General features: G+C 54.4%; 1 protein-coding gene across 1 annotated transcript; it reads right to left on the bottom strand.

Moving 5' to 3' along the window:
* Positions 1-1,028: 1,028 nt before the first annotated feature.
* On the bottom strand, positions 1,029-11,874 carry MNX1 (motor neuron and pancreas homeobox 1). The gene is made up of 3 exons (XM_048511573.1): positions 11,334-11,874; positions 7,361-7,521; positions 1,029-1,764 (listed from the first exon to the last, which is right to left on the bottom strand). The coding sequence occupies exons 1-3, from the start codon at positions 11,872-11,874 to the stop codon at positions 1,396-1,398; spliced, it is 1,071 nt and encodes a 356-aa protein (XP_048367530.1). The 3' UTR covers positions 1,029-1,395.
* Between the last annotated feature and the right edge of the window lie 430 nt (positions 11,875-12,304).

Raw genomic sequence — 12,304 nt, 5'->3', positions numbered from 1 at the left:
AACACACGCCAGCTGGGTGACCTTGGGCTAGTCACAGCTTTTTGGAGCTCTCTCAGCCCCACCCACCTCACAGGGTGTTTGTTGTGAGGGAGGAAGGGCAAGGAGATTGTAAGCCCCTTTGAGTCTCCTACAGGAGAGAAAGGGGGGATATAAATCCAAACTCTTCTTCTTCTTCTTGTAAGGAAGTGAGAGGGCTATCCAAGTACTAAAAGCAACCAAAATGGAGAAGGGGAGACGTTGTAGTGAGAGGCCCCTTCTGCACATGCAGAATAATGCACTTTCAATACTCTTTCACAATTGTTTGCAAATGGATTTTGCTATTCTGCAAAGTAAAAGACACCTGCAAAATGCATTGTAAGTGGATTGAAAGTGCATTATTTTGCATGTGCAGAAGGGGCCAGAGACTTGGGACAAGAAAGGCTGAGTAGCAAGTGGCGCGGGGTGGTGGTATTGAACCCTATATAGTCAGCACAGTTTAGTGATAAAGAGTGGTAGACTCTGGAGAACTGGGTTTGAGTCTCCACTCCTCCACGTGTGTGGCAGATTCTTATCTGGTGAACTGGATTTGTTTCCCTGCTCCTCCACGTGAAGCCTGCTGGGGGACCTTGGGCCAGTCACAGTTCTCTCAGAACTCTCTCAGCTCCACCTACCTCACAATGTGTCTGTTGTGGGGACAGGAAGGGAAAGGAGTTTGCAAGCTGCTCTGAGACTTCTTATAGTTGAGAAAAGCAGGGTATAAAATCCAGCTCTTCTTTGTCTTCTAGAAGGAAAAGGGATTCGGTAATTAAAATATATGTCTCCTTTCCTCATGGTTCAAGGTGGGTAAGGAATAGAGCACATGGGCAGACCAGCCAGGGCTTTTGCCATAGGTCCGTGGTGGCGAACCTTTGGCACTCCAGATGTTATGGACTACAATTCCCATCAGGCCCTGCCAACATGGCCAATTGGCTTTGCTGGCAGGGGCTGATGAGAATTGTAGTCCATAACATCTGGAGTGCCAAAGGTTCGCCACCACTAGGTGGCTGGAAGTAAGCTTTAGTGGTGTCACCTGACCAAGATAGCATTAGTAGTATTACCTGACCTACACAGGCTAGCAGCTGGATGTCGCCAGATCTCAGAAGCTGAGCATGGCTATCACTGGTTAGTATTTGGATGGGAAACCACCAAGGAAGTCCAGGGCTGTGAGAAAGGAGCAGGCAATGGCAAACCACCTCTGAACCTCTCTTATCTTAAAAACCCTATGAGGTCACCAAGAGTCACGTGATTTGATGATAAAAAAATATGGCACCAGAAGAACTCCTGACTTCAGCCACGGAGCAGCCAATGGATTCTTGGAGGGCAGAATCTTTTGGGAAACCGGAGTCAAGGGAGTGACTGGCCCTGGAATCCTGGGACTTAGGGAGCTGGGGCTGGGGGCAGTGGTGGGTGTGGTCCCCCATGCCTGCTACGGGGCTGCCTTCCATCCTCGTCCCCGTCAGAGCAATCTGGGGAGCCATAGGGGCAGCAGTGTCCAGGTCGGTCCTCTTCATCATCGTCATCTTCATCCTCCTCCTCCTCCTCTTCTTCCAGGTCACTGTCCCTGAGCTCTCGCAACCGGCGCCCCCCAGCACTCTTCTCTGCCCCACCTGGGGGCAGCTCATCCCCCACCTTGTCCTCCCCCAATGCACCACCTCCTTTCTGCTTCTCCGCCTCTTGCGCAGCCTGCTCCTTGGCCTTCTTGCTCCGTTTCCACTTCATGCGCCGGTTCTGGAACCAAATTTTCACCTGGGGGAGGAGAAAGGATGCACACTTATGAAACCGGGAGCCCTTTCCCAGGATCCCACAATGCAAGGCCTCGCAGATGCAGTCCCTAGGAGGAAAAGCTGAAGCATCCACACATTTAGAATAGTACATTTCCAATCCACTTTCAACGCACTTTTTTGCAGTTGGATTTTACTGTGCTAAATAGCAAGATATACTTGCAAGTGATTGTTCAATTGCATCGAAAGTGCATTATTCTGCATGTGCGGAAGGGGACAACCAAGAGGGGACATGATAGAGGTTTAGAACATTGTGCACGGCGGGAGACAGGATGCTGAGCTGGACGGACTGCTGAGCTGATTCATGCGGGTACTCCTTATGTTTTGGTGCCAAGAGGAAGACAGGGCATCCCTGGGTCGAGGGGCTCTTCCCCAAAGCCTGAGCACTCTTCCTGAGCACTGCTGAAAGGCCATAGTCAGCTTTTATGTCATGACAGTTAGATCATTTTTTATTTTTATTTATTTATTTATTAGATTTTTATACCGCCCTATCCCCAAGGGGCTCCGGGCGGTGAACAACAACAAACACAATATAACATAAAATGGCTAAATCTTTAAAAGCAGTGATAAAACAGTAAAAGCTAAATCTTATAAATACAATACAATAAAATACAATAAAAATACAATAATAAATATAAATGGCGTCCAGCAGCGAATGGCAGGTCCCAGATGTAGAGGGCCATGAGGTAGAGGGCCATGAAAGGGGGGGCGCACCATCAGCGGCCGGTTCCTCCAAAGGCCCGGCGGAACAGCTCCGTCTTACAGGCCCTGCGGAACTCACCAAGGTCCCGCAGGGCCCGGACAGTTGGAGGAAGAGCGTTCCACCAGGCCAGGGCCAGAGCCGTGAAGGCCCTGGTCCGTGTGGAGGCCAGCCACATCACCGAGGGGCCAGGGACCACTAGTAGGTGATCATATCCTATCCAGCAGAGGTATGAGTCAGCAAGAAAGGAATGATCTGACAGCTAGAGAACAGCAAGCAGACCAGTTCAATCCAGTTGCTAGTGACCTTTACAGTGATTGGTGGAACCATGTATATAAGCAACAGCAATGTACTGTGTGTTTGTTCCTTAGGGAAACAGGTGCCTGGCGAAGCACTTTGTTGGACTGCTTAATATACTCTGTATATAGTATCATGTACTTATAGCAACTCTACGTACGGTAAAAGCCTTCTTTTGAAAGAATCTGCTTTGTGGAGTATTTCTTCTTCATGAAGGTGGGGGTTTGCTGTACATGCCCACTTGTCTACTTTGAGTCGTACCGCTCAAGTCTGCTATCATTTTATGCACCTGGAATTAGGGGGAAATAGTTTCCGGGTCAAAGGACGGCTTTCTGGGAAGGTTCAATCCTGGGAAATGCTCACTTTTTAAAAAGCACTCAGTTATCAATGGCAATGCTCTTCGATGATTCTGATGGAATAGCCTGATGAAGCAGGTTCTAGTCCACCCAATGCACTTGTTGAAATAAAAAGTTTAAGGTGCTAAAATAAAAGTAAAACAAGAGGCCGCAAGACTCCTGCACATCACTGCTGTTTCATGAATAGCTTTGAACTGTTTTCAGTGACATGAGAATGAAACTAACAGCCACAATAAATTTGTTTTATTTGGTTTTAGTCTTGCATGTTATTGCAGTAAAAGGAAGGCTGGATGGGAATTTCCTAACATAAACAAGTAGAAGCCACGTCAGGATTTCAGAGAGCTCAACTTAAATTGTGCCAGCAGTCCCAACAACACTGGAAGGTAGGCCAACCTTACTATCTAGGACTGATTGAGACCGCTTTAGTGAATTCCGTGCAGCCAAGATGTGAAATGAAGCTGGTTCCAGTTCATAACAGCCGCAGAAGGCCATTGCTTTCACATCCTGCATGTGAGCTCCCAAAGGCACCTGGTGGGCCACTGCGAGTAGCAGAGAGCTGGACTAGATGGACTCTGGTCTGATCCAGCTGGCTTGTTCTTATGTTGTTCTTATGTTCTTATAACTCTTATAACTCAGTTTTTTTGAAAATATGGCGGCAACACCACACACACACCATTGTTCATATCCAGCTGATGGGACCAGAGTTCCTTCTTCCATTCCTTTTTGGAGTTGTTCAAAAGAACATGAGTGGTTAGGAGTAGTGGGCTCTGATCTGGAGAACTAGCTTTGATTCTCTACCCCTCCACATGAGCCACAGACTCTTATCTGGTGAACTGGATTTGTTTCACCGCTCCTCCACATGAAGCTTGTTGGGTGATTTTGGGCCAGTCACAGTTCTCAGAACTCTCTCAGTCCCACCTACCTCACACGGTGTTTGTTGTGGGGAAAGGAAGGGAAAGGATTGGAAGCCATTCCGAGACTCCTTACAGTTGAGAAAAGCAGGGTTAAAATCCAAACTCTCTTCCTGTCTCTTGGTGGATCTTATCAACTTGGACCTCCCAACTTGGACCTCTTATCAACTTGGATCTCTTGAGAGGGGGCAACAGAAATGTTGGGAAGGGGCAGATTTTTCTTGGTTGAGCACTCATTAGCGGCAATGGTGCCAGCTATTAGATGAAGCGGCAGAACTAGTCCATCTAGGACTGTCTGCTGGGATTGTTCACAGAAGCTCAATGAACAACCTTGGACATATCAGCTGATCTCAGCCTAACCTGTTTTGCTAAGCCAGTGGTGGCGAACCTATGGCACGCGTGCCAGAGGTGGCACTCAGAGCCCTCTCTGTGGGCACGCACACACAGAGTTCGTCATGTGGGGGAGCAGAAAATCACACACCCCCATACACACACATATCTAGGTTGGCCTTGATTCTGAGTAAACCCTCCTAGGGTCAGGATTCACCCATTCATTCTTTGCAAGGAGATGGCGGCTACCCTTTTGAGGGTCCATAACTTTGGACCCCCTAAACCAAACTGCACCAAACTTGGGGGGTCCCATCAGGACAGTCTCCAGATGATATCCTAAAATTTTGGTGCTGATACATCGAAAATGCACCCCCTGCAGGAACATCCCAGAAATTTGCCCAAGAATCTTTGTTCTGCATTGAGTTTTCTGCATTGCTGTCAATGGGGGTTGCAGGCTGGGGGGGCACATTTGTGAAGGCACAGTCTCATGGTCCCATCAGGAGACTGCCCTAATGATACCCCCCAGGTTTGGTGCAAGTTTGGTTCAGGGGGGCCAAAGTTATGGACCCTCAAAACTGTAGACCCATCTCCTATTAGCTCCCATTGGAAACAATGGGGGATGGGGCACTCCCTTTGGGAGTCCATAACTTTGGACTCCCTGAACCAAACCTCACCAAACTTGGGGGGTAGGAGAAGGACAATCTCCTGATGATATACTGAAATTTTGGTGCCGCTAGCCTAAAAACTGTGCCCTGCGAGGCCAAAAATGGAAAACCACTAAAATGACCAACCAAAACACGAACCCCTGCATTTTGATGCCTTTACAAGGTGAATTGCCCTGGGCAGCTACCCACATACTTAATGGGCATTGCAGCCCCTGCTCTGGCAAGTAATTACCACACTTCGGGACCATTTTGTTTTCTAAACTAAAACCTCAGTATTCAGGTTAAATTGCCATGTTGGCACTTTGTGATAAATAAGCAGGTTTTGGGTTGCAATTTGGGCACTCGGTCTCAAAAAGGTTCACCATCACTGTGCTAAGCTGTTCTCAGGATATCCTTGCACTTTGAGGATAATTTTATTTTTGTTTGTTTATTTTGCTTTCAAGCTGCAGCAGTGACGAAGGGAGGGGAAACTGTGCACGAGACATGAACTGCCCACACACCCCTCCCACCCCAAAACGCCCCACCCTGCCCCTGTCCCACCATATGACTGCAATGGCCGTGCCCGGGGCAAGCTGCCCCAGATGTCCCCATTGCAGCTCCGCTTGTGAGCCGCAGTCAACTTACGGTGACCCCTCCATGGGGCTTTTAAGGCAAAAGATGCATCAGAGGTGGTTTGTTATTGACTGCCTCTGTGTAGTGACCTTGGAGGTCTCCCATCCAAATACTAACCAAGGCTGACCTTGCTTAGCTTCTGAGATCTGATGAGACTGGGCTAGCCTAGGCTGTCCAGGTCAGGGCAGAAGAAAGAATACCTGCCCCCACCCAAATCATACTTTTTAGGAATTGAGTCGCTTACATACTCGCAGCTTTGGTGGGTGACTCTCTTTGGATGGATCATCACATACAATAAAAGAATGAAGTCAAACCGTCGATGTCAACTCTTTCCTGCACAACTGGCACAAAAAAGGAAGACAAAAATAAGCTTGATATAACAAGCTTGAAAATATTCAACGATATAACATGTATCACAACAATTCCTACCAACACGAAATACAATAATTTGAGTGAAAGTAAATATGTATAATGAAACCTCCGACATAATAAATAAATACAAAGAAAAAAGTTTTTTAATATTTGTGAATTACAGTTGGAAATCGACAATTAAAATCCATAGTGTGTAATATCCAACTCGGTGTCTTAATCCTTGTTTTTCATAATTTTAATTTTTGGATATTAACACTGGGTTGACTCTGTTTTGATTTCGACTGTAATTCAAATCTCAAAATTATTTGTATTTGTTCTTGTTATATTTGGGTTTTATTATGCATATTTACTTTCATTAAGTTGTGTTGACTCACATTGTTGTATTTCATGCTGGTGGGAATTGTTGTAATATTTGTTATATCATTGAATATCATCATACATATCATCATATATATATATACACACATACGTACACATACATACATACACATGCTTATACACACACACACACATACATACATACACATGCTTATATATATATATACACACACACACACATACATACACATGCTTATATCTATCTATCTATCTATCTATCTATCTATCTATCTATCTATCTATCTATCTATCTATCTATCTATCTATCTATCTATCCATCTATCCATCTATCCATCTATCCATCTATCTATCTATCTATCTTTTATATTTTTGTCTTCCTTTTTTGTGCCAGTTATGCAGAGGTTGATCAGATAGTTTTTATTGCCAATCACACACTCTCTGCCTAGCTTACTTCCCAGGGTGGTTGTGATAATAAAATGGAGGACAGGAGAATGCTTTGGGTCTCCATGGGCTAAAAGGCAGTAGATAAATATAAATAAATAAATGAAACACCCAAGCTGGACAGTCCTAGAAGCTAAGCAGGATCAACCCTGGTTAGTATTTGGATGGAAAAACCTCCCCCCCCCCCCCCCCCCGAAGAACGCCAGGGAGCATGACAGGGAGCCAGGCAGTGGCAAACCATCTATGAATGACTCTTGCCTTGAAAACCCGACCTGGTCATCATAAATCAGCTGTTACTTGATGCCACAATAAATAAATAGGTAAACAACAATAAATAAATAGGTAAACAACTCTTCCCCCATGACCTCTTGGTTGACTGACCTAGAAGTAATAAATAAATGACTGCCCCTCCCCATGGCATCTTGGCTGATTGTCCCAGTGGGGTGCTCCTGCCCGGCAGAGGCCCTTCTCCCAGGGGCCAAGGGGCCCTGCCCCAGCCTCACCCCAGCTCCCCTCCCTCCGTGGGCCCCTGACCCACCTGCGTCTCGGTGAGCATGAGCGACGTGGCCACCTCGAAGCGCTTCGGCCGGGACAGGTACTTGTTCAGCTTGAACTGGTGCTCCAGCTCCAGCAGCTGCTGGCTGGTGAAGGCGGTGCGCGGGCGGCGGCATTTGCCCAGCAGGTTGGACTGCGCCTGGGCTGCGGAGGAGAGCAGAGGAGGCCCCAGTGAGACCAAAGAGGGGGTGGGGGAAAGAGGCCAGCGCGGAGTGTGGGGCCAGCCCCTGAATCCTGCCTCCGAGAAGGACAGCCAAGGACAGGCACCAAAGAGACCCGGTTAATTCACTCCCCACCCCGCCCCGCCCCGCCCCACCCCACCCCTGGCACTTGTGGATTGGAAATCTTGGCTTGTAAAGCTGATGATTTCGCTATGCAGACAGAAAACATGTAATGGCCTATGAAGCATACTCAATGATTATGCTCGAACCATAAACACAATTGAGCCATAAGTACAAAGGCAGATAGAATAAAGAAGCAAGCGGCCATTCATCTCCCTGGCAAAATCTTTGCCACTTTCTGGCTGGTTTCAAGACCGGAGCTCTTCAAGAGGATCACACAGGCACCATTTGTCCGTGCATCTGATTTCTCCGCAGCCCTTCCCAGCTGAGGGCGGCTTCCAACAGGACAATTCACCATTACCAGAAACCCCGGAGCCACAGTGGATCTCCAACGAAGGTGACCCGAACAAAATAAAACAAAGGAGGAAAAAGGAGGCCAGGAGGATGGAGAATTCACTGCCAGTCTATTGGGGAAGCCTCTTTTGGGGACCCTGGGACTGACTTTCGTTCCTGAGGCTCTAGTTTGGGGTCCTGACTATTTTTAATGCATTTTTCTTTATTTATATTTCCCTTTATCGATATATTTATATTTCCCTTTATCGATATATTTATATTTCCCTTTATCGATATATTTATATTTCCCTTTATTGATATTTTAATATAATTTTTAATGTAAGTTTTCAATTGAAATAATAAAAATGTCAATAAAGCGACATTAATTTTCTGTCCTTTCAGGGAGCGCGGGTCGAGTCCCTCAGCCCCTTCCAGACCAGCCGGGTGGGCCGGCTCTCAGCCCTCCGGAGCCCAGGCTCCCCCCGGTTCGCCTCGGCCCTCCGCCCCAAACCGGCGCTCGTCTTCCCGTGGGCCGCGCCGTTCCCTTCCCTTAAGCAGGCGCCGGCGCTTGGCCTTTTTTTTTTTTTTAAACAAAAGAAAAAACAACACAACTCCATTTTATTCCCTTCCGTTGCAAATGAACCGGCTTAATTCAGAGGTCCGCTGAATGAATGGGAGCGGTTGGGCGATGCGGAGCCATCTCTTCTTCTCCCTCCCGAGCAGCAGAGGCGCCTCCGGACCCTCCCGCCCGTCTGAGGCTGGGCTCCAATGCCCGGGGGGCTCCGCTCCGGCGGGAAAGAGGGTCCCCGAAGGGAGCCGCCCGGCTCCTCGTCGGCTTCCCCGCGCTCCAGGCGCCCCGGCCGGCTTCTCCTCCGCCGCTCGGGGAAGGCGCTAAGGCGAGCGGCGGCGGCGGCGGAGGCCCCGGGGAGCGCTGCTTGCCTGCCGCGGGGCCGGTGCGAAGGCGCGATCCCGGGCACTGGCGAGGGGACGCCGCGGGGGCTGCCCCGGCTGGAGGGCCGGCAGGTTTGGAGCATCTCGGGCGGGCCCGACTCACTCCGGCCCTCTCTCCAGCCTCGGCCTGCTTTGCCCGCGCTCGGCCCAGAGCTCGGCTCGCGGTCCGGGCGCTGCAGAGCCGGTGGGGTCCCTCCTCCCGTGGCTCCTCCGAGGGCGCGCAAAGCGACCCCGATCCCGCAGCTGACTCTCCCGGAGCCTTTGATCAGCGGGGGGGGGGGGGGCGAGGCCTGCTGACGCCAGGCCAAACGAACAGCTGGGCTCTTTCTTGACCTCAGGGCCCGAAGGGTTAATCGAAGGGGAAAGGGGAACCCCCCCCCCCCCTGGGCTCGGAGAAGAGAGCCGTCCCCCGCAGCCCAAGGGTCGGCTTCGGAAATCCTGAGCGGGAGGAAATCGGTTTGTAGAAGGCAACCGAGTGGAGAAACGGAGCAGCCGGACCCGGCCGCCTGGAAGGAAGGAAGGGAAGGGAAGGAAGGAAGGAAGGAAGGAAGGAAGGAAGGAAGGAAGGAAGGAAGGAAGGAAGGAAGGAAGGAAAGGGTTTCGGTTTCCTTCTTTTCTGAAATAACTGGGATTCCGAGACCCCCTCGCCTTGTTTGCTGCGGAAGGTTCACGGCGCCGTGCCAAATTCGCAGGGGAACGAGACCCCCGTCAATCCGGAGCGCCACAGAGTATCATCGCAGGGGGGCCGTTTCCCTCCGGCCCGGAGCAGGCTGCCAGGTGGAGAGGAGGGTCACCACCAGCCCCGGGACGAACAATAGCCAGCGGACGGGGCCAGCCGGATCAAAGGCAGAAAGTTAAAAAAAAAACGTCCACCAATTCGACCAACATAAAACCGGATTCAAATCGCATCAAAGAGTAGCGCCGTCCGCCTAGCAAGCCGGCCTTTCGAGGGCTGGAGGACGGGGGTTTACTCGTCGGTAAGCATGAGTGTGGATCGTTGGAGAATCCAGTCCTGACGGGCGCACGTCAATAAAACGGAATTGCGCTGGGCGGCGGGGGGGGGGGGGGGCTGTGATCTCCCTCGCCTGTTGGGGGAGGGGAGGGGAGGGGAGGGGGGTCGTGGCCTTTCAAAGCGAGACCCTCGAGAACTTAAAAGAAAACCGGACAGGAACAGAGATCCGTTGACCCGGGTCAGGCGGACTCCCTTCACCGCCCGGCGCCTGCGGGATGCTGCGCGACGCTTCCTCGAAGGCGACCCCAGCAACCCCTGCAGACTCCGGGGGCAAACCCGGACGAGACGGCAGCTTTTCGCCTAAGACACAACCACCGTCCCCCTCTCCGTTGCTGTGGGTCCTGGGTCCGGTGGCAGAGAGCAGGGGGGCTCTTTTTCGAAGCGGGGGCGTCAAGGCGAAACCAGGTCCCGTCCAGCCTCCAGTCCGACCCCTTTCCGGGATCCCTTGATTCGGATCAGACGCCCCCCCCCCCCTGCTCCTGCCAGTGAAGAGGGGTTGCCCCCCCCCCCGCCAAAAAAACATACGTTAATAGATTTTTTCCCCCCTGAGGCCCGGCAGAGAGGTTGTCCTCAGCGGACTGCCAGAGGGGCGCCCGGTCAAAGGGGTTCCGCAGGCCCGGAGGTCCGAGGGGGGGCGGCGGCTTTTCTCTCCCCCCCCCCTCCGGCGATCTCGGCCGCCGGTCTTGCCCCTCTTGAAGGCCGGGCTTTCCATGGGAGGAACCCCCGCAGCTTGGGGGGGGGGGTGTCGAGGACTGGATGGGGAGGGGGGCGAGCAGGAGGCCACGGAAGGCAGCCGGACGCAGCCCCGCAGCGGGGGACGTTTCTTTCCCGGCCAAGGCGGAGCTGGGCTGGGGACCCGGGAGCGTCTCCGTCCCTTTGCGGCAGCTTCTCCCGCTCGATAGCCTGGGGGACGGTCCTCTTTGCGCGGGGCCTGGGGACACTCGACGGGGAGCCACCCCGGGGGCGGGGGGGGGGGCGGCTGGAGCCTGGCTGGGCCCGGCAGGCCAGGGCGAGGCCGCGACGCCTGGAGGCCGAGGAGCTGGCCAAGCCCGTGGGAGGGGCGGCGCGGAGCTCCGCGTGGATGGGCTGTTGCGGGCCCGGGGAGGAAGGCAGAGCCCAGAGAGCCCGGCTCGGCCCCGAGGACGAAGGACCCCCGCGCAGCAAACGGGCCGGGCCCGGGGCTCGATCCGGACCCCCCAGAGCCGCCTCCGGGAGCCCGTGGCCTGGTGCGCGCGAGGGGTGTCCGGAGCCGCCAGCGGGCAGCGAGCCTTGGCCTGGGATGGGGGCGGGGGAGGCCCGCGAGCAGGGAGGGAGCCGGCGGGAAGGAGACCACCCGGGGATCAGGAGCGCCCCCCGCCCCCCCCCCCGCCCGCGCTCACCGTTGAAGTCGGGCATCTTGGGCAGGATCATGCCGGCGGTGGAGGCGCGCAGCCACTGGTCCAACTGGAAGGTGCCTGCGGCGGCGGCGGCCAGCTTGAGGGGGTCTCCGGCGGCGGCGGCGGGGGGCGGCGGCCCGTACGGGTAGGCCAGGGCGGCCGGGTGCTGCGAGGCGAGCGCCGGGTAGCCGTAGACGGCCGGGCCGTAGAGGGCGGCGGGCGGCGGCCCGACCGGGTGCAGCCCCAGCGCCGAGTGGGGGCCGGCCCCGGGACCCCCGCCGCCCACGCCGCCGCCGCCCAGGAAGGCCGACTTGGGCCCCAGGCCGCACGGGACCCCCAGCAGGCCGGGCGGCGGAGAGGGGCTGCCGCGGGGGCGGCCGGAGCTGCCCGAGCTGCCCGAGCTGGAGGCGCTGCTGCTGCGCCCCGCCGGCCCGGCCGAGGTGACCAGGGCCAGCGGCGCCGTCTGGGGCGTCGAGCCCACCCCCGACTTGGGGGGCTCGGCCGCCAGCAGCGCGTCGATGCGGAAGCTCTGCGACTTCTCCATGGCGCCCCCCCCCCCCCACCCTCCTCCACTCTCACCACCGGCAGCGGCAGCAGCAGCAGCGGCAGCGCCCCATCCCGCCCGCCTGACCCGCTCCCAGCCCGGCCGCGGGTCCCCCGGCAGCTCCCTCTCTCCCTCTCGGCCGCCCGCCCCCCGGCACGCCGCACTTCAAGGCTCCCCGCCCGGCGCCTCCCACTGGCCCTCGGCGCAGGCGCAGCGTCATTGGCCCACCCGGCGTGGCGCCCCCGCAGCCCATTGGCCGTCGCGCACACCTGTCAAGGCTCCTGCACCGCTGGCTAGCCCGCCCCCTCGGGCGCCGGGACTCCCGCCGGGAGTTGGGCTCCGGCAAAAGCTCTTGCTGGGAGGCGCGGGGGGGATGGAGGGGGACGGGGGTCTTTGGGGGTACCGAGAGAAGACAGGCGGCCAAGGGAGC

Source organism: Sphaerodactylus townsendi, linkage group LG11 (assembly GCF_021028975.2).
Source record: "Sphaerodactylus townsendi isolate TG3544 linkage group LG11, MPM_Stown_v2.3, whole genome shotgun sequence".
NCBI classification, from domain to species: Eukaryota; Metazoa; Chordata; class Lepidosauria; order Squamata; family Sphaerodactylidae; genus Sphaerodactylus; species Sphaerodactylus townsendi.
The sequence above is the reverse complement of the archived record's forward strand: the minus strand, read 5'-3'. Positions and strand labels throughout refer to the sequence as shown.